Consider the following 23,619-nt stretch of genomic DNA (forward strand, 5'->3'; position numbering starts at 1 on the left):
AGTGCAACTTAACAAGAAGAAAAGTGCAGTATAAATATTTAGAAAATGTTTTAAAAAGTTTATTTCCCTTTGTAATACTAATGTTTAGTAATACTAGTACTAATACTAATGTATCTCTTTATCATGATTTAACTTTGTGCTTTATTCACAGTTAAAATGGATATCGAAACTTTTGTTTCCAAGACACTTGAACTGTTAAAGGAGGAGAGAGGAGCTGAGATAGAAGAAACCAGGTAATTTAGTGTCTGTTGCTCATGTCTTGCATAGCTTCTCTTTATTATTATACTAGCCCCCCCACCACCCCAAACACAGTTATTGTGCTGATTTTAATGCCAGAGGAGGTTTGGAACTCTGCAGTTATTGAGTCAGCAGAGCATTGGTGACTTTTATGCACTATGATCCTCAGCCCTGTCGACCCTGTTTTGTAACTTTACATGGTCTTCCACTTTGTGGTTGATTTGCTGTGGCTCATAAACACTTCCACTTTTTAATAATACCACTTACAGTTGATGGTGGAATATCTAGGAGGAAATACATTTCACAAACTGACTTGTTGCAACGGTGGCATCCTATTACAGTACCACACATAAATTCAGTGAGCTCTTTAGAACGACCCATATGTTTGTAAGGCAGACTACATGGCTAGGTGCTTTATAATTGTATACACCTGTCGCAATGGGAATGATTAAACCACCTGAATTCAATGATTAAGTGGTGTGTCCCGGGCGGCACGGTGGCTCGGTGGGTAGCACTGTCGCCTCCCAGGTGAAGCAGTCCAGGTCCTTTCTGTGTGGAGTTTGCATGTTCTCTGTGTGGGTTTCCTCCGGGAGCTCTGGTTTCCTCCCACAGTCCAAAGACATGCAAGTGAGGTGAATTGGAGATACATGACTGTGTTTGACATTAAAGACTTGAACTTATGAATCTTGTGTAACAAGTAACTACCTGTCCTGTCATGAATGTAGCCAAAGTGTGTCCTAGTACTTTTGTCCATATAGTGTATGCTCGTTAGTCTGATATGTGACACGTTTGTGTTAATGTTACTGTAATGCTTTATTTTTAGAGCATGGCAGAAGAACCTGTCACTGAAAAACCTCCAGCAGAAAGGAGTATGCCTGCTAAAACTTCAGATTGCAAACCAGAGGACAGGGATGCATGGGAGACTTCTTGTTTCCTTTGAGCCCAGGAAAAGTACTGGCCCTTCAGTTCTTCCTAGCAATGGTTTTGGACCCGGTGAGACCCCATCATCTGCCCACAGGACGATTAGCCTAAGAGACTGTGTGGTCATTGACAAATTGATTAGAGATTAGCTGTTATGTTGTTGTTATGCTTGGAATACATTGCCAGACAGCACTAGAAGACATTTCAGCTGTTCCAGTGTTAAAGTTTTGTTTCTTTTTAGGTGATATCGTGGGTCTTTATGAATCAGAAGGATGCAGCCAGCCTAATCAGCTTTGCTCAGGTGTGGTAACTCGTGTCACCCAGACGTCTGTAACGGTTGCTTTTGATGATACTCAGGACGGCTCCGGTTTGGAAAGTGATGGACTGTACAATATCATGAAGCTGGCAAATGATGTAACTTACAAGCGATTAACTAAGTAAGTATTCAAATAACACTAATATTGTTACACTAAAATCATGGAAAGAAGGGAAATTAAAGTTTAATTCACAGCACAACAGTGGAAGTGGCTTTTCTGTGCACTTCCACAGGCATCCATGTGATAGACACCGATCAACCATAACATTAAAACCACCTCCTACCATATAGAAGCACTTTGTAGTTCTACAATTACTGACTGTAGTCCATCTCTTTCTCTGCATGCTTTGTTAGCCCCCTTTCATGCTGTTCTTCAATGGTCGGGACTCTCCCAGGACCACCACAGAGCAGGTATTATTTTGGTGGTGGATCATTCTCAGCACTGCAGTGACACTGACATGGTGGTGGTGTGTTAGTGTGTGTTGTGCTGGTATGAGTGGATAAGACACAGCAGCGCTGCTGGACTTTTTAAACACCTCACTGTCATTGCTGGACTGAGAATAGCCAAAACCAAGAGAAACCAAAAATATCCAGCCGACAGCGCCCTGTGGGCAGCGTCCTCTGACCATTGATGAAGGTCTATGATGACCAACTCAAACAGCAGCAATAGATGAGCGATCATCTCTGACTTTACATGTACAAGGTGGACCAACTAGGTAGGAGTGTCTAATAGAGTGGACAGTGAGTTTACACGGTATTTTAAAACTTGATCGGCATTGCTGTGTCTGATCCACTCGTACCAGCACAACACACACTAACACACCACCACCATGTCAGTGTCACTGCAGTGCTGAGAATGATCCACCATCTAAATAATACCTGCTCTGTGGTGGTCCTGTGGTGGTCCTGACCATTGAAGAACAGCATGAAAGGGGGCTAACAAAGCATGCACAAAAACAGATAGACTACAGTAAGTAAGTGTAGAACTACAAAGTGCTCCAATATGGTAAGTGGAGCTGATAAAATGGACAGTGAGTGTAGAAACAAGGAGGTGATTTTAAAGTTATGGCCACAAATGACAGAGGACGATCACAACCGTCACACACCCCCTTCTGCATGTGTGCGTAAAATCATCATTCTTATACAGGGGACATATACAGGGCAGTGCTAGCTCAGCAGTTAGGGTACTGGACTAGTAATCAGAAGGTTGTTTGGTCAAGCCCAACTGCTGCCAAGCTGCCAGTCAATTGCTCAAACTGTATTCAGTCATTCAGTGGGATCACCCACAGCTGCTTCAGGGAAACAAAACGTGTACTTCAGGCTTTAAAATCCCCAAGTCCTTTGCCATGCTTTAGTCAGGGTGGCTCAGAGGGTAGCACTGTCGCCTCACAGCAAGAAGGTCCTGGGTTCGATTCTCAGCTGTGTCCTTTCTCCCTGTGTCCGCGAGGGTTTCCTCCCACAGTCCAAAGAAATGCAGTCAGGTTAATTGGAGATCCAAAATTGCCCTAGCTGTGACTTTTGTGTGCGTGCATTTGTGTGTTGTGTGGTTGCCCTGTGATAGAGTGGTGACCTGTTCAGGGTGTTTCCTATTTTTCGCCCAGTGAATTGCACCAATAGTGACCCTGACCAGGATAAAGTGGTGGTAAAACAGACAATTAATGAATAAATGAATTTAAAAACAACGGCAGTGTACTCATACATGTAATTACACGTATACATGTTAGTTATTGCATTTATATTCTGAAATTACATTCCTAAATATTTCCCCTTGAGAGTTAGGTCTTTAAAGCCCTCACTACTGGGGGTGAGATGTAATGATGATAAATTCAGAATGATCTTCAGCCAAAACAATACACTTGTAGTGCTGGAAGTTGTTCCTTAAAAGCCTTAAACATTAAATTATCTTATGAAGTTGATTGTTGATTGCAATAACTTCTCACACTTTAACCAAATCCCCAAATCCTCAAATTACATTTTCAGTGTAATATCTGACAATAAAACACTCATTAAACAGCAATGTGTAAAGCATTTATCTTAATTTTGCAGTGCTTTAAACTCCTTGAATGGATACAGAAGTGGTCCAGCTTCCCATCTAATAAGCGTACTTTTCGGTTACTCCGAGCCTGGAACCCTGTCACAACAAAGTAAGTGTACATGATAAACATTATAAAGATTTCTTATTAAATAAAGAGAGTCTTAACATTGCTCAGTTTATTTAAAACGTGTTTTTTGTTGTTTATGCAGATGACTTACAGTGGATGAATAATGGATTGGACGGTTCTCAGCAGGAGGCTGTGTCCTTTGCACTATCTCAGAAAGATGTTGCTATCATACATGGGCCACCGGGGACTGGTAAAACCACCACAGTGGTTGAGGTTATTCTACAGGCGGTACGACAAGGACAGAAGGTAAAGCCTGTGTCTGCTGTTACGTGTAAGATTTTGGAGTTTTTATTCCCCACATTATGGTGCTCAGGTGATGTAGCGGTCTATTATCCTTGAAGACCTGAGATGAATTGGTGCCAGATCTAGGGTATTCCTGCCTTGTGCGCCGCAACCCTGACCAGGATAAAGAACCCATCAGGGTATTCATGTTTTCTTGGGTAGGGGAACTTTCAGCGTGGCTAAAATGTCCCTATTAATGACCTTATTATTAAGTGTTAAACAATAAATAGTTGGTAATCAGCTACAGAAATTCAATGACACTAAGTAAGGGTGTTAATAATTCACACATTTTAAAAGCAAAGCCTTATTAGCCCTTTATGACCAACCTGGAACAGGTTCCAGGTTCCGTTCCAGTTCATGAACCTTATTTTAAACTGTTCGGTGCATTTTCACCAAAAATAAATAGGTCCCAAACCAGGTCCCAAATCCCAGGTTGTAGAGTACAAAGAACATCTTATCACCAGTAGTTGGTCCATGCTTGCATTTTGGGTAAAAAAACAAACATCTGCAATGTATGCGCTCTGCCAGCTTGTTACTAATGTTTACTTCCATTGATGATACTAGAGATGGGACGATCGATCGGCTATGAATCGGTATCGGCCGATTTTTAATCAAAATATGCTATCGGCAATCGGCCGATATTTCCTAAATGTAGCCGATCCGATCGTGTGATATATAAAAGACCACGTTAAGTTAACAGCTCAGTGGATTGATCCAGACTTTGAGCTACGAAGCACCAACCATCACATCACCATTCATCAACAATCGTACAGAAACCATCGTGAAAGCTCTTCATGACCTAAAATAACATCATTAACGTTGTGCATCATACATACGATGCAATTTTGCTGATTGAAATATTTACTTTAAAAAGATAATTCAACCCGGTCACATCTGAGTCGATTCTATCAGCACGTTATATAAACTCCTGGTTCACTTTGGTAAATCGTAAGCGGTTCTTGCTTGTGAGGTACTAGATGAGAACAGAAAACGTTACAGAGCCAATCAGAGGCAAAAGTTTATTCATTATCAAATTCGTTAGTTCAGGATCATCTGCTGAACTTTTACGATCATCAGAAAACTTTTAGACGGAACGAGTCTGACTCGGTTACAGATCTGTGGTAATAGCAGTTTAAATAAGCTTTTTAATTAAGCTTTTTAATGTAAAAGAGTCACACAAACTGTTCTGAAGTATCTGGTGTTTATTTAAAACCACGACATTTAATTAATAACAGTAAACACGGAGAGATAACTGAGAAGAAGAACTTACGCTTCGCATGAAAACGAATCGACTCATGAATCACTTAGCGACACTAAACAGATCATCTCTTAAAGGCACAAACACACACTCGCGCTGTTGCGTTTGTCTCCGGTTTATCTTCACTGTGAGGCTCTTTTTAAGTTTTTTTTTTCAGACTGAACTGGATAACATTAAACCTGCGTGTGTGTGTGGGCATGTTGATGTTTTCTGAATAGCACCAATGTTCTAAAAAGCCTAAATGAAACTAGAGTTATTGTGGTCTGTATGTCTGTTTCGGGCTAATGATCTAAAACAGCTCCGGTCATGCATCTATACAGACATGTTTGGTTATGGGATGGCAGAACAGTTTAGCCATTGGGAGGTGCACTTTTATTCAGGTCTCAAACCTGGATAAAATAAGGAGGGTTGAATCAGGGCATCTGGTTTAAAACTATGCCAATTATGCAGACCACAATGTTTGCTATGGTAACAGGAGCAGCCAAAAAAGATCTGAAACAGTATCTGATCATTTGTGCTCAGTTAAGAAATAAAACAATTAACATTTCTTCTGCCACAGATCAGCAGTAGAACATTTTGATAGGGTTGCCAGATTTCAGCTGATGATGCTTGGATGCATTTCTTGTCCTGGGATGCTTTTTGTGGAGATGATTTAACTTACATCTAGCATTAAAGATGACTTTAAAGATGAAAGAGTGGCTAGAAGAGTACTGTTTTTTATTTCCTGAACAAAAAAAGCAGTAGCAATGCTTCACATTTATAAAAAAGAAATTAATTCATGAATAAAACAGTCTCTGTTCTGAGCATTTTTCACCTCTATCGTTGATCAGTGTAACCCACAGCGTCCTCAAGCACAGCAAACCTTTTAATTTTAGAAGTAGTAGGCAAAGAATGCCTTTATTTGTCATATATACATATACACGTGTACAGTACAATTAAATTCTTTATTCACATATTCCAGCCTGTTTGGAAGCTAGGGTCAGTTTGGAAGCACAGGGTTAGGGCCTTGCTCAAGGGCCCAACAGTGGCTGCATAGCAGTGCTTAAGATTAATAGCCCAAAGCCCTACCCACTAGGCTGCCTCTGTCCCATCTAAGCATACCTTATTTTCTCAGGTTCTGTGCTGTGCTCCATCCAATGTGGCAGTGGATAATTTGGTAGAGCGCCTGGCTAGAAGCAAAGCTAAGGTCCTGCGTCTGGGACATCCGGCTCGTCTGCTGGAGTCCATCCAGAAACATTCGCTGGATGCAGTGCTTGCACAGAGTGACAACACTAACATTGTTGCAGATGTCCGTAAAGACATTGATAAAGCCTTGGTAAGCTAAAATCTTTATAATCCTGTCGCTTTTTATTGGTTCTCAAGAAGAATGGACAGTGGAAATTCCGTATTTTGTTGATACAGTATATAAAGTGAAAATAGAACACATATACAATATTTGTATGCACAATTACTGTTTATTGGCTGACTTACATATTGTGAAAGACATGACATTTTAAATATTTAATGTTTAAGCAAAGAAAGAAAGCCCACCTAAAGCACCGCTAATCTAGAAAGTTTTCATTCATCAGTAGCAGGTTTGCGTCATTTTTGCATTTTACCTTTTGTAACCTACACTGTTTGTGAAGATGAGTGCACAACCAAGCACAAAGAAACCAAAAACGGTTTGATTCGGGTAAGACCACTGCAAAGGCGGCTGTTTTGTTCATACGTGGAAGAAGCTGACGGAGAATATTCAGATCTCATGTTACAAACAGGAATTTGAACCCTACAATCTGACATTCATATGAAGTCAAGGGCCTCTGCTGGACAATTTTGGAACTTGCTGGCTGAGGAAAAATATCCAAACATACACTATATTGCCAAAAGTATTCGCTCGTCTGCCTTCACACGCATATGAACTTGAGTGACGTCCCATTCTTAATCCATAGGGTTTAATATGACGTCGGCCCACCCTTTGCAGCTATAACAGCTTCAACTCTTCTGGGAAGGTTTTCAACAAGGCTTTCAACAAGGTCGTGTTGGAACAGGAAGGGGCCATCCCCAAACTGTTTCCACAAAGTTGGGAGCATGAAATTGTCCAAAATCTCTTGGTATGCTGAAACCCAGACTCGTCCATCGGATTGCCAGACGGAGAAGCGTGATTCGTCACTCCAGAGAACACGTCTCCACTGCTCTAGAGTCCAGTGGCGGCGTGCTTTACACCACCGCATCCGACGCTTTGCATTGCGCTTGGATGCAGCTGCTCGGCCATGGAAACCCATTCCATGAAGCTCTCTACACACTGTTCTTGAGCTAATCTGAAGCCCACATGAAGTTTGGAGGTCCATAGTGATCGACTCTGCAGAAAGTTGGCGACCTCTGCGCACTTTGCACCTCAGCATCCGCTGACCCGCTCTGTTATTTTACGTGGCTACCACTTCGTAGCTGAGTTGCTGTCGTTTCCAATCGCTTCCACTTTGTTATAATAGCACTGACAGTCGACTGTGGAATATTTAGTAGTGAGGAAATTTCACGACTGGACTTGTTGCACAGGTGGCATCCTATCACAGTACCACGCTGGAATTCACTGAGCTCCTGAGAGCAACCCATTCTTTCACAAATGTTTGTAGAAGCAGTCTGCATGCTTGGTTTTATATACCTGTGGCCATGGAAGTGATAGAAACACCTGAATTCAATGATTTGGATGGGTGAGTGAATACTTTTGGGAATATAGTGTATGTGCCACATATTTGACAGCATTTTTGGATCAACCTACTTATGTGAATCAGCTTTTTCCCACATGAAAATAATTAAGTGTAAATATCGGTTCACCCTTACGACAGTTTATGTCCAGACGACATAAACTTGACTGACACCATTCAGTGCAAATCATCAGAATAAGGTTAGTGTGATTTTTTCAGTCGCTTGCCCTGTAATGCTGAATCTCAATATAGGCAACTAAAGTGCATTTAAAAAACCCAATGAGACCAACCTTAAAAAGTAAATCGCGATCACCTATCGACTGAAATAATAGATCTCAAGGCATGCAAGTGTGGGCACTGCTGCATTAAAATGTATTTAAATAGGAGTGACCAAACGTTTCCATTAATCCATACACTTGCCTGCTGTTGTGCTTATAGAGTCAGTTAAAGAAGGTGCGCGACAAAGGACAGAGGAGCAGCCTGAGGCGAGAAATAGGGGAACTGCGAAGGGAACTAAGGTCCAGGGAACAAACAGCCATCACCCAAATCCTACAAAGGGCCAGTGTCATTCTGGCAACCAATACTGGTTAGTAGTTTTCTAATATTGTAAGTGGGTCTAACTGGAACACATCTGTTTTACTTCTGAAGGCTGTTCATTTTTATAGAACATTTGGGAATTCTGTTTCTGTCTCATCAAATTTGGGTCTTTCGGTAGGATGATATTGGGTTTGAAATACAGCAAAACTTTCCCACTTCCCACTTCATCTCCCAATCTAGTAATTTCCAGTTCCTGCTCGTACAGCCCCTGATCTGATAATGAAGTGCCCTCTTTTTCTCCCGATTTTTAGCGTGTCAAATTTTTACCCAATTACGTTATGCTACTCTCTACCTCTCTACTGGTGCTGACCCCCGCCCCGATTGAGGAGAGCGAACTGACACACACTCCCTCCGACACATGAGCAGTAGCCGACTGCATTTTTTTCACCCGCACGAGGCGAGTTCGTATGCGGATCAGCCTTGTGCACGAAGAGCCACACCCTGAACAGCATTATTCCTTGACTGTGCAGACGCCATCAATCAGCCAGCAGAGGTTGTAATTGCATCAGTTATGAGGTCCCTATCCGGCTCCCTACCCTGTATGAACAACAGTCAAACGTTGTTCATATAGCCGCTTAGCCCACTGCAGCCACTTCTTATCACCCGCCAGTGTCATATCGAACCTGTATCATGTACAGTGTATCACAAAAGTGAGTACACCCCTCACATTTCTGCAAATATTTCATTATATCTTTTCATGGGACAACACTATAGACATGAAACTTGGATATAACTTAGAGTAGTCAGTGTACAGCTTGTATAGCAGTGTAGATTTACTGTCTTCTGAAAATAACTCAACACACAGCCATTAATGTCTAAATAGCTGGCAACATAAGTGAGTACACCCCACAGTGAACATGTCCAAATTGTGCCCAAATGTGTCGTTGTCCCTCCCTGGTGTCATGTGTCAAGGTCCCAGGTGTAAATGGGGAGCAGGGCTGTTAAATTTGGTGTTTTGGGTACAATTCTCTCATACTGGCCACTGGATATTCAACATGGCACCTCATGGCAAAGAACTCTCTGAGGATGTGAGAAATAGAATTGTTGCTCTCCACAAAGATGGCCTGGGCTATAAGAAGATTGCTAACACCCTGAAACTGAGCTACAGCATGGTGGCCAAGGTCATACAGCGGTTTTCCAGGACAGGTTCCACTCGGAACAGGCTTCGCCAAAGAAGTTGAGTCCACGTGTTCGGCGTCATATCCAGAGGTTGGCTTTAAAAAATAGACACATGAGTGCTGCCAGCATTGCTGCAGAGGTTGAAGACGTGGGAGGTCAGCCTGTCAGTGCTCAGACCATACGCCGCACACTGCATCAACTCGGTCTGCATGGTCGTCATCCCAGAAGGAAGCTGACGCACAAGAAAGCCAGCAAACAGTTTGCTGAAGACAAGCAGTCCAAAAACATGGATTACTGGAATGCCCTGTGGTCTGACAAGACCAAGATAAACTTGTTTGGCTCAGATGGTGTCCAGCATGTGTGGCGGCGCCCTGGTGAGAAGTACCAAGACAACTGTATCTTGCCTACAGTCAAGCATGGTGGTGGTAGCATCATGGTCTTGGGCTGCATGAGTGTTGCTGGCACTGGGGAGCTGCAGTTCATTGAGGGAAACATGAATTCCAACATGTACTGTGACATTCTGAAACAGAGCATGATCCCCTCCCTTCGAAAACTGGGCCTCATGGCAGTTTTCCAACAGGATAACGACCCCAAACACAACCTCCAAGATGACAACTGCCTTGCTGAGGAAGCTGAAGGTAAAGGTGATGGACTAAACCCAATTGAGCACCTGTGGCGCATCCTCAAGTGGAAGGTGGAGGAGTTCAAGGTGTCTAACATCCACCAGCTCCGTGATGTCATCATGGAGGAGTGGAAGAGGATTCCAGTAGCAACCTGTGCAGCTCTGGTGAATTCCATGCCCAGGAGGGTTAAGGCAGTGCTGGATAATAATGGTGGTCACACAAAATATTGACACTTTGGGCACAATTTGAACATGTTCACTGTGGGGTGTACTCACTTATGTTGCCAGCCATTTAGACATTAATGGCTGTGTGTTGAGTTATTTTCAGAAGACAGTAAATCTACACTGCTATACAAGTTGTACACTGACTACTCTAAGTTATATCCAAGTTTCATGTCTATAGTGTTGTCCCATGAAAAGATATAATGAAATATTTGCAGAAATGTAAGGGGTGTACTCACTTTTGTGATACACTGTACAGAGGGCGGCGCGGTGGCTAAGTGGGTAGCACTGTCGCCTCACAGCAAGAAGGTCCTGGGTTCGATCCCCAGGTGAGGCAGTTCTCCCCGTGTCTGCGTGGGTTTACTCCGTGTGCTCCGGTTTCCTCCCACAGTCCAAAGACATGCAAGTGAGGTGAACTGGAGACACTAAATTGTCCGTGACTGTGTTTGATATAACCTTGTGAACTGATTAACCTTGTGTAACGAGTAACTATCGTTTCTGTCATGAATGTAACCAAAGAGTAAAACATGATGTTAAAATCCTAATAAACAAACAATTGTGTACAGATAGCCACACTAAGCTCCATGTGGATTAGTCTTGGAGTCTTGCAGGGGAAAAAACCTTATCCGAGCTTCCCTCTATCAACCACGGCCAATTGGGTTTGTGTGGACTCTCGGCCAAGTCGGTGGCTCTCAAGTTCGAACACTTCACAGAAATGTACTATCGCGTTAGATCACTGTGCCACGTGAGCACCCCAACCTTAACTCTTTTATGTTGTTGATGGGTATTACTAGGTTACTGGCACAATACAATCATCATGCCTGACAGTAGGTACAGTGTGTATATACGTCATATAACTCTCAATCTCAATCTGCCCACAAAACTGCCTTACAACCCAAAATAAACTTAAGAAAGAGCTCCGATGTATGTTTTCGAATCATTTCTAAATTAGACTTCTGACGTCAACCACAAGTGTTTGTCCTGTAAATACGTTTTATGATGCAACAAGTAGGTTAATACATATCCATGAAATAAACCACGTTCAGAGAGAAAACTACTTATCATTAATTATTGTGTTGTGTTTCTCTCCTGCAGGAGCCAGTGATGGTGGTCCGCTGAAGTATTTGCCCAGAGAGCATTTTGACCTAGTGGTGATAGATGAATGTGCTCAGGCTCTGGAGAGCAGCTGCTGGATTGCACTGCTCAAAGCACGCAAGTGTATTCTTGCTGGAGACTACAAACAACTGCCACCAACTATTAAATCCCAGACGTATGTGCATTTATTTTGCATGTCATACACTTTTTAATGATTTACATTTACATTACAGTTGTTCTTTGATTACAGGCATTGCACTGTGGTAAACATACATCTGAGATTACAGATGTTGCTGCCATCAAATTCTACATTTATTTATATTTACAAACTACAATGAAATCTTTTCTCCCAATTTCAATTCCCAGTCTAGTCATGTCTAATTACCCACTTGCATTTTGCTTCCTCTCTACTGCTGCTAACGTTCACTCCTGATTGAGGAGAGCCGCCGTGACTAACACACGCCCCCTCCGACACGTGCAGTAGCCGACTTTTCACCTGCACCAGACGAGTTCATATGGGGCTCAGTCTCGCGCATGGAGAGTCATGCACTGATCTCCATTATATGCAGGCGCCATCGATCAGCCAGCAGGGGTCGTAATTGCATCAGTTATGAGGAATCCTCTCCGGCATCCAACCCTACGGACAGGCAGATCATTGACCGTGTAGGTGCCCAGCCTGCCAGTGGCAGAGCTGAGATTCAAACTCACAAGTTTGAGATTTCAGCTCTGGTGTGCTAGTGTGTTTTACTGCTGTGCCGTCTGAGCCCCCAAATTCAGTACATTTGTCAGTTCAAACATACAAGATAATGAACAAATGACAAATTCTTGTTTTTACCGCATTTTGCAATATGCTACCTTTATGGAGTACTTTTACTTTACCACAGTATAATATTAATGTACAATACTTTTACTTTTAAACAGCGCTGCATCTAAAGGTCTGTCTGTGAGTCTAATGGAGCGTCTGATTCAGAAGTACGGAGACACTGTAGTGCGAATGCTGACTACTCAGTATCGTATGAATTGTGCCATTATGCAGTGGGCTTCAGAGCATATGTACCAAGGGAAACTCATAGCACATCCCTCAGTGGAAAAGCATTTGTTGAGGTATGTAATGTTTAAGAAAAACTGTGAAATTTTTTCTACCTTTATTACTATTATTATTAGGGACTGATTTTACTTTTTATTTGGCAACACTGATTTTTGGTTTTCCCCCTGTGAAATACAGTGGTACCTTGAAACTGGACGTCGATTGGTTCTGGTAAAAGTTTTGAGGTATTTTTTTCTCATAGAGATGTATTAGAAACCTGATAATGCATTCCATGGACCTGTGGAACTGCATATATTTTAGGCTAGTGTAAAATAACGGGGTTGTTTTGACACTTATAAACGGAAAATAACACAAATATAACTGAAAACAGTTTAAAATGAATGTAAAAATACTTTACATTATTTATGTTATTTACAACTCTTTATTGTTTCCTTATGGTTCTTAATCGTGGAGATGCTTGATGTTACTGTATTCTGTTCAGTAAAGGCGCATACACATGAGAAGTGACAAAATCACTTTAGGGCTGGCTGTGCCGTGGAGCTATAACACAAGTTTAAAAGTGAAACAAGAGAAAAATCCAGCTAAACACAGATACATGTGGATGCTTTCAGAGTCGACAGTTGTTCCACACAAATGCAGATTTGTCTCATTTGCGTTCATCTTGTCGCAGTTTGATGATGTTTTACTGCACCACTCAAGCCAAGCCCTGAACAAAGCGGCTGTTCGTTGTTAATTTGAAATTAAATAAATATAAATTTTTTTAAAAAGCTGAACACATTGAATTTAAGGAAAATATAGAGTTTAGGGGTACAAATTTACCTACGAAGTGTGTCGAGTTTCAAAGATTTCGAGTTTAGGGGACGTCGAGTGACAAGGTACCACTATATAGGCATATCCTGTTTGGTATTTAACAATAGCCAAAATTAGCTGTGCTTCTTTAAACACATTCTAAGTACATATAAATAAATGTGTACAATATGTTTCATAACGAAGTCATAATAACTGTGTAATCAGAGACCTGCAGGGAGTAGCTGATCTTGAGGAAACCAGTCTGCCTCTGCTCCTCATTGACACATCTGGCTGTGGCCTTAATGAAATGGAGGACACAGATGAGCAGTCGAAAGGCAATCAAGGTGAAAATCTGATGTCAAATAGCCATGTTCCATGTTTGTCCACATTACCCAAAATCACACATTTCTTAACACTGTATAATGTTGTTACACATTCTGTTTTTGATTACTCAGGTGAAGTCGACATAGTGGCGATTCATGTCAAAACCCTAATTGAAGCTGGAGTAAAAGCAAAAGACATTGCTGTTATCGCACCTTATAACCTCCAGGTAAAGGAGCACCTTATACATTATATTTATCACATCTTATAACTTTTCTATACATTCCATTTCTGTGTGTTCCATTTAAAAGTACACAGCTGGTCAATATTCAATTTCTTGCTATTGCAAATAAGGTGGAAGTATCTGGTAGACACAATAAATGGATTTACTGAAACAAATGTAAGTAAGCAAAAAAATTACATCTTAAATAGTGGCAGGCCTCGCCCAACCTAGCAACTGCAATAAATGAAAATGAACCCAATTTGCAGGTTGTTTAACCAAGGTAGAACAATACTGTGGCCACAAACAAAAGGGTAGCTGTAAAAAAAAAAAAACAATGGCCAAAAAATGGAAATGAGTGACACAAGAACATCCACATCCTTCAAAAGTGGACAGAAAAGGGATAGTGCAGAAATAAGCACTGGTTGTCACAATATGGCAAGCTGCTCAAAGCGCCTGTGACAGCCAAGCAGGAAAATCGGATTAAGCCGGAGATGGCAAAGCACGAGCAGCACCACATTGCCACAACTGGCGTAGCCCAGTCCGAGTCAAGTCCCGAGTCTTTAGGCTAGAGTCCTAGTCAAGTCATGAGTCAATATAATATACACAAAACATATATTGGAAATATAGCGTAAAATATATTTGTAAGTTCAGATAAAAAACAACAACAGATTAGAGACTGTATTTTGCCGTTTTACTTAGTGTCTTTACTTTCCTAGTCATTGTGCAAATGAATGTCATTTCCATAACAAGAAGGTGTATCAGTTAAAAGCTTAAACTGATACATTTTGTTTTCACTGCAAAACAAAAGCGCGCGATAAATCACGGCACAGTGGCCAAAATCCAAAACACAGCAAAAAAAATCATAACCACTGCTTACCTTAGCTTGTTCTTCCAGATGCTTTTAAATTTATAACCGTGTGTTGTTGTCCCATTAGGAATATAATTTGTTGTTTTGTATATTTGCATATAATTAAAAACCTCCAAATTTTTCCCGGTTGTGAAGTAAAACACGAACTCGTTAGAAAGCCAATCACGCATTTCATTAACACATCATCTGTGTGACGCAAACTGACTAAATGCAAATAACAGCATTTCTTACTAAAAATTAAAATCAGAAGGTCTGATTGGTTCTTTTAACCATTAGCGCCAATTCTGTAGGAGCGTTCCATTCACCCTAGTTGTTCCTGTGAAGTGCACTACGTGAGATTCCAATCCAAAGGTAATGAAAATGTTCAAATGAAGTGAACTTCTAACTGTGTAGGGAGTAGGGAGCGACGCTTTATCACTACACTGGAAGCTGGCAATCTGTGTGATATTTGCGTGTGTTGTGGGTTAAGACGGTCGGAGCATTATTAGAGAGCAGAATATTTATAATAATAATAATTATATATATATAATTGTCACACGTAACTAATGTTAACACATGCTGACGCTAGGGACTTTTGTTGTTTACGAGTCATTTTTTTGCGAGTCATGAGTCAAGTCCGAGTCATTTGAAACGAGTCTGAGTCGAGTCTGAAGTCGCTGTGTGGGTGACTTACGTGCGACTCAGGCTCTCGTGCGACATCTCTGCTTCACACCACATTTGAGGCAGTGACTGAGTTCCCAGAAAGACACAGAGTAGGCTTGCATCATATGTCAGCAAAAATGTGTAAAAACACAGGAGCTGGCAATCTGTGTGAAAGAAACTGTAATACACATAAACACTTCCACCTGGAGTGAATAAGCACTCAACAAGACTTAGTTGACTGTCAGTCTATAGGAACCAAAACCCTGTCTGCCGGCCATATTTGGCAAGGCATAAGGACATAATTCCACAACCGTGTCCCTCTGTCGATCTTCATGGCAGGTGGTTTGTTTTAGAAAATCACAGAACAGAGTTAGTTTGTTTACATTTCTTTTACTATTTTCTAATCACATTATGGACATGTGCCCAAAAGCTTTTACTCTTAAAATAATCACAATAGTCTTTACTGCACACAACTGAAAACATGCTGGACTCCCTTGCTAAATGGTTACCATTTTATAACACATCCTCCACTACAGACACCCTTGATTTTTGTAAATTAATGTTCTACAGAGGACAAACATTTGCAGATTTCAGTGCACAAAGTGCTGTTTTGGTTTATAAAGTGTGGCCTGTGCACAATTATGGCATATTTAATAATACAATTTATTTGAAAAGCGCCTTTCATGACACCCAAGGACACTGTACAATAAAAATATAGAAAAGCTAAGCAAAATAAATAAAATACACATTGACTAAGCAAAAATAAATAAAATACATATTTACAAACATAGGAAACACCAAACATGTGGCACAGTTCTGAGTCAGCTGGAAAAGATGTTTTGAGGGTTTTGAACACTGCTGCAGATAAGATTTCCGTACTTCTGGTGGGAGGAGCCTAGCATCACCTTGGCAACCTCACGGCGTTGCAGTGACCAGAGTGAGGGAATGTTGCTTTTAGCATGCTGTTGGTAAACAAAAGTCTTATAATAATAATAGTAATATTTTATGTTTGATTTTTTCCATGATTCAAAATTAAGCAAATTAATAAAAATTTAGCACAAAAACTAAAAGCATTTTTCACTCAAGGTTGCATAGGGAAAACACCATCATCAAAAACCAAAACCAAAATTTTGGCCTATGTACATTTTTGATCAAGAGGGGTTATGGATACATCTTTGCTCATCTATTAAATCACAGTGTTGCTCATTTATCTTTACTGTTTTTAGGTTGATCTTTTAAGGCAGAAACTCTCAAGTGAGCATCCTGAACTAGAGATCAAGTCTGTGGATGGCTTTCAGGGCAGAGAGAAGGAGGCAGTGCTGCTGTCCCTGGTTAGATCTAATAGAAAAGGTGGGGTTGCATTTTTGCTAATGCGTTGTAGGATTTTAAGCGTATTAACCCTGATGTTGTCTTAGTGGTCCCTGATTCATTCAGCTTGATACACCATGACTTTTCCTAATTTAAAATGCAAATAAAAATACACCGACCAAGCATACATTTTTTTACCACTGACAGAAGGCAAGCCAGTGGAGGCAGTGTGATGCTTTGGGCGATGTTCTGCTGGGAAACCTTGGGTCCTGCCATCCATGTGGATGTTACTTTGACACTTAGCACCTACCTAAGCATTGTTGCAGACCATGTACACCCTGTCATGGAAACTGTATTCCCTGATAGCTGTGGCTTCTTTCAGCAGGATAATGCGCCCTGCCACAAAGCAACAATGGTTCAGGAATGGTTTGAGGAGCACAACAACGAGTTTGAGGTGTTGACTTGGCCTCCAGATTCCCCAGATCTCAATCCAATCAAGCATCTGTGTGATGTGCTGGACAAACAAGTTCGATCCATGGAGGCCCCAACTCACAACTTACAGGAGATAAAGGATCTGCTGCTAACATCTTGTGTCTTGGCCAGATACCACAGCACACCTTCAGGGGTCTAGAGGAATCCATGCCTCAACAGTTCAGGGCAGTTTTGGCAGCAAAGGTGGACCAACACAATATTAGGAAGGTTGTCATGATGTTATGCCTGATCAGTGTATTTTTATATTGATATTGTGTTCCAAACACCTCCTAATTTATACACTTCTGTACATATTTATATGTTTTTAGTTTTTTTGGTGATGTGTGTACATCTGATTCTCTTACACACATACACACAAACATTTTATTTTACCCACACAACCCAAGGGTTAAGATACCTAGTATTAGAAAAATGTATACAAAAATGGAATGACGGCACAACAATAAAAAACTTTGTTTGACACTTTCAATACTGTGTATAAACAAATATGAAGGATCTTCAAAAAGTTTCTACACTTTTATATTTTGGTTGGAAGTGGTGAGGGTGGAAGGAGTAGTAATTGGTCGTGTCTGAGAGACTGAGAGAGCTTATAGTCCGGATTTAGCGCCATCTGATTTTCACCTTTTTGGACGCTCAAAGAAGCTTTAAGGGGAAGAAGATTTTCATGTGATGATGATTTGACAGCAACGGTGCATCAGTGGCTACGTGCTCAACCAAAAACGTTTTTGCTGATGGCATTACAATGGTACTACGCTGAGAAAAATGCATTGCAAAGGAAGGTGACTATGTAGAAAAGGGATGTAACTTGTTTATAAAATTCTTAATACATAGAGTTAAAAAGTGCTGAAACTTTTTGAAGGACCCTTTTTATATTGCTTTGTTTCCTGGAACTTAAGTCTTTATACTAACTATCCTGCTGAAAGAGGCCACAGCCATCAGGGAATATCGTTTCTATGAATGGGTGTACATGGTCTGCAACAATGCTTAAAGCATCACACTGCCTCCGCCGGCTTGCCTTCTTCCCATAGTGCACCCTGGTGCCATGTGTTCCCCAGGTAAGCAATGCACACGCACGCGGCCATCCACGTGCTCTGACCCAGTCCTCGAGCCATCACAATTTGGCCCCATTTTTCCTGCTTCTAACAGTGTTATTCACTTCACCTGCCAGTGGTCATAATGTTATGCCTTGTCGGTGTAAGTGTTTATCTTAAACGTATAATGTTACTGTTTGTGTTTAACCCTACAGGAGAGGTTGGTTTTCTAGCAGAGGACAGAAGGATCAACGTAGCAGTCACACGTGCCAGGCGTCAGCTCGTAGTGGTGTGCGATTCCCGAACGGTCCGAAACCACGACTTCCTCAAATCCTTGGTTGACTACATGTCTGAGCACGGCGAGGTTCGCACCGCATTCGAATACCTTGAGAACGTGGTGCCTGAAAACTACAGCCAAGACAAGAACGATAAACACAACGACATCAAAGACGCTACAGGAACCAAACCAAAGGCCAGAAACCAGCAAAGCAAGAAAGTTGAGTCCAAGCGTAATAAAGACTTGGAGAACAAAAACAAAGTGGGAGTTCAGCAAAAATCTGGCACCTCCAGCATCAATAATTTAACCTCAGACTTTTCCAAACTCAAAGCAGATGATCAAACTGAGACTGAAATAAAAACAGAAGAGATGAAGCAGCAGTTGCTTGACTTTCTGAGTGATCAGAGTCGAACAGAGATGAAGTTTCCTTCCTCTCTAAGCTCTCACGAGCGCCTGCTGGTCCACCAGCTCTCGGAAGACTTGGGACTGTTGCATCTGAGCCAGGGAGCAGGAAAACAGCGCCACATCACCGTTTCCAAACCTGTGTCAAAGTCAGAAAAGGTAGAAGAGAAACCAGCTGAGGAACCAGAAGCTGAAATCCAGAATACAGGGAAACAACAGGAGAAGGAACCCATCAGGCAAGCACCAAAGCCTGCTCTAGATTTGAAAAGCTTGCATTTAGAGCGTATGCAACGGGAGCAAGAAAAACGGGAGGAGAAAAATAAGAGCAGACGAATGGAGGAAGATCTGAGAGACAATAAAGGCCAGACTACAAAAAAGAGCAAAGGTAAAACACTCACTCACTTTCTTAACCGCTTATCCAATCAGGGTCGCGGGAGGGGGCGGTGCTGGAGCCTATCCCAGCTTTTCATTTACATTTACATTTTCAGCATTTAGCAGACGCCTTTATCCAAAGCGACTTACATTACAGTTACAGTATATAGTTTGAGCAATTGAGGGTTAAGGGCCTTGCTCAAGGGCCCAACAGCAGCAACCTGGCAGTGGTGGGGCTTGAACCAGCGACCCTCTGATTACTGGTCCAGTACCTTAACCACTAGGCTACAGCTGGCCCTACAGCTGGCCCTACAGCTGGCCCTACAGCTGGCCCTACAGCTGGCCCTCAGTAGGCGCAAGACACACAGTAACACCCTGATTGACACGGATCGAACCCAGGACCTTCTTTCTGTAAGGCGACAGTGTTACCCACTTAACCACAGTGCAGTTCATTCTTTGCAACAATTGAAATCGTTTACAGTCGCAAAAAGTTTATTTATTTTTATGCATTTTCTCCTTTTTCCTCTCAATTTAGCGCATTCAATTAGTCTTTCGCCACAAGAGACCCAGATCACATCCGAGGAGGATATATTTGCCTGACACATGCTCCCTCCGACACATCCGCAGTCCACCGACCCCTTCTTATTCGCTCATACTTTAATGGATTCGCTTGTGAGGCCAGTCTCACTCTCGGAGAGTCACGCACTGATCTCCACGTTCCTCCACTTCTGTACAGGCGCCTCGGACTACTAACCAGGGTCTTTACACAGTGTCGAAAACCCCACTTTCTTTTTAGTCCGGTCTTTCCATACACAACAGACTAGTGACCAATTTTGTCTGCTGCAGGCACTGCCAATTGTGCCCACTAGGTGACGCCCAGCTGGCCGGTAGCAAAGCTGAGACTCCAACTCGGGTATCCCGCTTGTGCCAGTGTGGTTTGATCTTTATCCAAGTCACAGTTTAACTTATAATAAAAAAAACACACATAATTACTTTCAATCCAGGGTGTAAAAAAAAAAAAAAAAAAAACATTAGACAGTATCTAACCAGATCAGTATTTTCTAGTTTTCTTGCCTAAATAGTCCTTTTAATGTCACGCTACAGCATCTCAGTTGGGATAAATGGAGACAAAAGTTTTTTTAGCCATTTCATAGCACAATTTATCTTCTTTTTACTCTTTCTCCTTTTGGTTCATTGTATTTTTACATCATCCAAATTTTATAAAGCGTCGATTAAAGTATATCAAGGAATTTGACAGGTCAGGGTAATGGTACATTTTCATTAATTTTTTCCTTAGTGACTGTACAATTCCGGGCCCTATATTAACCAAGTAGCTTTTGACAAGTTTACACTTATGTTTGTTGAATTTTTACTGCTGGCTGATAGTAATAGCTCATCAGTTAAGGTACTGGACTAGTTATTAGAGCCTGGATGTGAACTGACAATCTTCGGACAAATAGCCCAAAGCTCTACCCACTAGGCTACCACTGTCCAATTATTCCCGAATTGGTGCATTATTGGTGCAATGATCAATACAGATATTTAACAGATGTACAAGATTTAGCTTAAACCATGAGCTCGTTGAACATCCTAATCCAAAACCATGGCTATTATTATGGATTTGGTTCTTTTTGCAGCTATATCAGCATCAATTTTGTCCATCCAGTCAAAAGAAAAAGTATTAGGTAGGCACTGATATTGGATGAGAAGTCCTGGCTTACATTGCAATTCATTCTAAAAATGTTTAGTAGGTTTGGGGTCAAGGCTCTAGTTTGTGTTATACTGTATATTATTATGACTTAATAATACAAACATAAATAAAACTTACCAAATTTTATGAATAATAAATAGATTTACAGCATGTAGCAGGCACTTTTATCCAGATAGACTTACTTATTGTGACCAATACAATGCAAGCTTAATAGGCTCAGGGGTCCAAGATTGGCAACTTGGCTTCCCAGTCAATAGTCCAGTACCTTAAGCATTGTGCTAACACTGCTTGGAAACTTGTTTTTGTATTAAATGTATTTATATTCAGTACTGCATAATTTCATTGTCTTTCTCTCTGTCAGGAAAGGGAAAAATTAAAGCAGGGGCCGTGGATATAGCTGCAGCCGCTACTGCTGATGATGATTTTGATGCCCTTATTGATGCAGTGGTGAAAGCAGAGAGAGTGTGTGGCTTTGTGAAGTGTAAAGCCAGCGTGCTCACACTTGGACATCTGTGTGTCTACTGTAACAGACAATACTGCCTATCTCACCACATACCCGAGGTAACACATGCATTACCTTCACCCATACCAAGACGAAATACAGTGGTACCTTGAAACTGGACGTCTATTGGTTCTGGAAGTGGCGTTGAGTTTAAAAGGCGTTGAGTTTCAAGGTATTTTTTCCCATAAGGATGTATGGGAAACCTGTTAATGCGTTACATGGTTCCGTGCTCATATTTTAGGCTAATGTAAAATAATGGGGTTGTTTTTGATACTTATACACTGAAAATAACACAGATGTTATATAAAACACTGACGAAAACAGTTAATCAATAAAAAATACAGTAAAGCTTTACTTCTTTATTTTTTCCTTATGCTTCTTAATCGTGGAGATGCTTGATCTTGGAATACCATATGCCTTCACATGAGAAGCAGCAAAATAGCTTTTACACTGGCTGTGCAGTTATTTCCTATAGGGTATGGGGTTCGCAAAGCTTAACGTGACTTATTGTACTAAGCAAAACGAACGAGGAATTTCATTACTGGAGAGAACTTATGAGCAGTTATAATTAAGAGAGGTTTAGTGTTTTTATGTCATTCTTTTAATACATTGAGTCACATTAAGCTTTTTTTAACAATAAGCGTTTTTAGATTCTCACGATTTCTCAGCACCCCAAGCTAATAACACAAGTTTAAAAGTGAAACAGGAGGAAACTCAGCTAGACATAGATACATGTAGATGCCTTCAGAGTGAATTTGACAGTTATTCTACACAAATGCAGATTCGTCTCATATTCGCACTTTGATGATGTTTTACCGCACCGCTCAAGCCAAGCTCTGAACAAAGCACCAGTCGCACACACGTCAAGTTTAAGGGTACAAATTTCTGGACAAAGGGGATCGAGTTTCAAAGATTTTGAGTTCAGGGGACGTCAAGATACAAGGTACCACTGTATTTACCTCTGAATGATCACATTGCTTATAATGAATAAAAATGACTATCAAAGCTAATAATTTATGTGCTTTATCTGGTGTAGTAAATGTTCCAGAACAACAATGTTGTATTGACTACTTTAAATTGTCAATTGTGAGTGAATTAACAAATGTGTGTGTATGTGTGTTGCCTGACAATGGATCGTCATCTTGCCAAGGGTGTATTTACGCCTTATGGTTTTTTCAGGTGATTCCGGTACTACCGCTACCCTACTCAGGATAATTTAGTTATAGAACATAAATGAATATGAGCCAAGATGCTGATCTTGACTAGTTTTTAATCACTATTAATGTCTGATATAAGTTATACATTTTCTCATAGGTCCATGGATGTGGAGATAAGGCAAAGGCTCAGGCTCGCATGAGAATTAGCAAAGAAGGAGTACTATATGCTGGAAGCGGGCAGAAGGACAAGTCCATGGACCCCAATAAAAAAGCCCACCTGCATCGAAAATTGGACTCTAAACTCAAGGACATGGCATCCCAAAGAAAAACCAAATCAAAGGATAAAGAACAATAAATATTCGGCTGTACTGTATACATTTGGTTAATTTAAACTTGTAATGCTGGAATATGCATAAAGTTATATGATTATAGATAAAAATGTATTAAACTATAATGCAATTGTCTTTAAACCACTGATTTTATTTATTTATTTTCAAAATAAACCAGATAAAATGTCACCTATTGCTATTAGTTAGAATTTTCATTTCACGTTATTATTCATTTATCTGAAAATTACAACCCCAAATCAAAAGAAGTTGGGACAGTATGGAAAATGCAAAAAAAATTAAAATGCAGTGTTCCTTACATTTACTATTACTGACCCTTTCACCTTTATTGCAATATGTACAATTCATAATAGAAGAATTTTTACTAGTGCTCTCTGACAATTAGTATCAGTATATTCCTACATCCTCAAGTAAAATAAACCCTCTCAGGGGGTGGCACAGTGGCTTGGTGGGTAGCACTGTTGCCTCTCAGCAAGAAGGTTCTGGGTTCGATTCCCAGGTAAAGCAAAGAGTCCTTTCTGTGTGGAGTTTGCATGTTCTTCCCATGTCTGTGTGGGTTTCCTGCAGGAGCTCTGGTTCTTACCACAAGCCAAAGACTTGCAGTCAGGTTAATTGGA

The 23,619-nt window shown here is 41.0% G+C and overlaps 1 protein-coding gene across 1 annotated transcript; it reads left to right on the plus strand.

Moving 5' to 3' along the window:
• The first annotated feature begins 156 nt into the window (after positions 1 to 156).
• On the plus strand, positions 157 to 23,173 carry ighmbp2 (immunoglobulin mu DNA binding protein 2). Its single transcript, XM_063004635.1, has 15 exons — positions 157 to 233; positions 1,061 to 1,230; positions 1,400 to 1,595; positions 3,521 to 3,618; positions 3,719 to 3,882; positions 6,291 to 6,491; positions 8,296 to 8,443; positions 11,513 to 11,687; positions 12,434 to 12,616; positions 13,575 to 13,693; positions 13,805 to 13,899; positions 16,630 to 16,753; positions 18,450 to 19,298; positions 21,358 to 21,557; positions 22,813 to 23,173. The coding sequence occupies exons 1-15, from the start codon at positions 157 to 159 to the stop codon at positions 23,008 to 23,010; spliced, it is 2,997 nt and encodes a 998-aa protein (XP_062860705.1). The 3' UTR covers positions 23,011 to 23,173.
• Positions 23,174 to 23,619: the final 446 nt, after the last annotated feature.

Source organism: Trichomycterus rosablanca, chromosome 11 (assembly GCF_030014385.1).
Source record: "Trichomycterus rosablanca isolate fTriRos1 chromosome 11, fTriRos1.hap1, whole genome shotgun sequence".
Classification (NCBI taxonomy): domain Eukaryota; kingdom Metazoa; phylum Chordata; class Actinopteri; order Siluriformes; family Trichomycteridae; genus Trichomycterus; species Trichomycterus rosablanca.

What these genes read in the sequence shown, in the direction of transcription:
- ighmbp2 (XM_063004635.1), top strand. Translation starts at nt 157, where the DNA reads ATGGATATCGAAACTTTTGTTTCCAAGACACTTGAACTGTTAAAGGAG. An exon ending in GTGGAAAAGCATTTGTTGAG is followed by an intron (nt 12,617 to 13,574) that starts GTATGTAATGTT and finishes CTGTGTAATCAG; the next exon opens with AGACCTGCAGGGAGTAGCTG. An exon ending in GCAGTCGAAAGGCAATCAAG is followed by an intron (nt 13,694 to 13,804) that starts GTGAAAATCTGA and finishes TTGATTACTCAG; the next exon opens with GTGAAGTCGACATAGTGGCG.